Source organism: Sciurus vulgaris (genome assembly GCF_902686455.1).
Source record: "Sciurus vulgaris genome assembly, chromosome: 16".
In the NCBI taxonomy this organism is placed as follows: domain Eukaryota; kingdom Metazoa; phylum Chordata; class Mammalia; order Rodentia; family Sciuridae; genus Sciurus; species Sciurus vulgaris.
The window spans coordinates 14,520,642-14,522,667 of record NC_136477.1 but is presented as its reverse complement, the minus strand read 5'-3'; the positions used below and the strand labels follow the sequence as shown (position 1 = coordinate 14,522,667).

At 42.8% G+C, this 2,026-nt stretch overlaps 1 protein-coding gene across 1 annotated transcript; it reads right to left on the bottom strand.

Annotated features, from left to right (window-relative positions):
• Positions 1-621: 621 nt before the first annotated feature.
• On the bottom strand, positions 622-1,505 carry LOC306647112 (olfactory receptor 7A10-like; the record flags this gene model as incomplete). Its single annotated transcript, XM_079116132.1, has 1 exon — positions 622-1,505. Exon 1 carries the CDS (start codon positions 1,468-1,470, stop codon positions 622-624), a length of 849 nt encoding a protein of 282 aa, XP_078972258.1. The 5' UTR covers positions 1,471-1,505.
• Between the last annotated feature and the right edge of the window lie 521 nt (positions 1,506-2,026).

Below are 2,026 nucleotides of genomic sequence, written 5' to 3'. Positions count from 1 at the left end.
TGCCAGTGATTGTGGTAGAGACTGTGGGACATGAAGCTGAGTAAGAAAACAGACCGCTGAGGAGGAGAAGAACCTACTCTCAGTCATGAAGCACAGTGCTCTGTGAAAGTCCACATCACCAGGGCGAGCGGGTGAGATGCTGATGCCCAGACCCACAAGGGACCCACAGCGCAAAACTGGGGTCACAGGATCTCCTCCAGTTCAGAATGACACCAGTGGCTTGGTTGTCAAGTGTGGTTTCTTCATGGAAGGAGTACGATTATTCACTATGGCTTTTAATATCAAGAAGAGAAAAATAATGTCTTACAGTCAATGCCATTTGAGATTTATTCTCCAGAAATCCATTTTGACCCTGGAGACCCAGGGGAATTACAATATTTCCAATACAACTTTGAAGAAGTCTTTGAGGAAATACAGACATGATAGAGGGAAAGACTTTTTAGATGTCAGAGAGACCATAAAGCTTAGCAAGCAGAATTAAACCATTTGTAGAGAAGTTGAAATCATCACAGAAACAAAAACTAGAAAGTAAAGAGAAGGAGCAACTGGCATGTCTATAATTTGATCAAAATCATTTGATTTTGACTCTGAGCTTTTGAGTTCTGCAATTAACAGCAATTTTTAAGATCCAGAAGCTTTTCCAGTTCCTCTCCCTAAGAGTGTTTTCAGAGCTCTCTTGATGTCCTTATTCCTCAGACTGTAGATGAAGGGGTTCAGCATGGGGGTGACCACGCTGTACATCACTGAGGCTGTGGCACTGGACCGTGCATTCTGGGTCACAGCAGAACTGAGGTACACTCCCAGGAGTGTGCAATAAAATAAGGAGACCACGGAGATGTGAGATGCACAGGTGGAGAAGGCTCTGTACTTGCCCTGAGCTGATGAGATTTTACGGATGGAGGACACTATCTTAGAGTAGGAATAAAGAACACCAGCAAGGGATCCACCACCCAGCAGTGCAGCAACAAAATACAGCACCATATTATTTAAGAAAGTGTCAGAACAGGCAAGGTGGACCAACTGATTAGGTTCACAGAAAAAGTGGGGTATTTCCAAGTCTGTGCAGAAGGACAGCCGTAACACCATTAAGCTTTGTAGTAAAGAATTGAGGGAACTAATGGCCCAGGATGCCAGCACCAGTAACACACAGAACTGGGGCTTCATGATGACCATGTAATACAGGGGGTGACAGATGGCCACAAAGCGGTCATAGGCCATCACAGTCAGAAGGAAGTTGTCCAACCCTACAAGTAATGTAAAATAATAAATCTGTATGATGCAGCCTTCATAGGAAATGACCTTGCTCTGTGTCTGGATGTTCACCAGCATCTTTGGGACGGTGGTGGTGGTGAAGCAGATGTCCACAAAGGACAGGTTGGAGAGGAAGAAGTACATGGGTGTGTGCAGGTGGGAGTCTGAGATGGTGGCCAGGATGATGAGCAGGTTCCCCAGTGCAGTGACCAGGTACATGGAGAGGAAAAGCCCAAAGATGAAGGGCTGCAGTTCTGGATCTTCTGAAAGTCCAAGAAGGAAAAGTTCCAAAATTTGTGTGTCATTTTGTGGTTCCATGTGCTGTATGTGAATACCAGGAAAGAGAAAAATAACACAGCTCATTTTGGTCTCAGGTCCTTTTAGAACATTCTCTGTGCCATCTCTGATTGGGAACTCCTATTTTCTCTGCCCTCTTCTTAATATACTGCACATTCTACAGTTTTCATGGACAATCCTTTCATGGATTGTAACTGAGGAATTTAAATTGAGTTAAAACCATGTTACTGGTATTGTTTAGACAGTGGCCCCTTTAATATAAATGCTCCTACAATACAATTCTGAAGATGGAGTATTAGTAGATTGGTTCATTCAAATAGCACAGCTCAAATAAGATTCTTAATGTATATGCCACAAATAAAGGGCACAAGATTGTAGAGAGAGATGTAAACATTACTGAATGTGTACATGCTTTGCAACAGCTCCTAGAATTCCATAAACATGTATGAGTTAAAATCAAACAAACAAAAATCAGCAT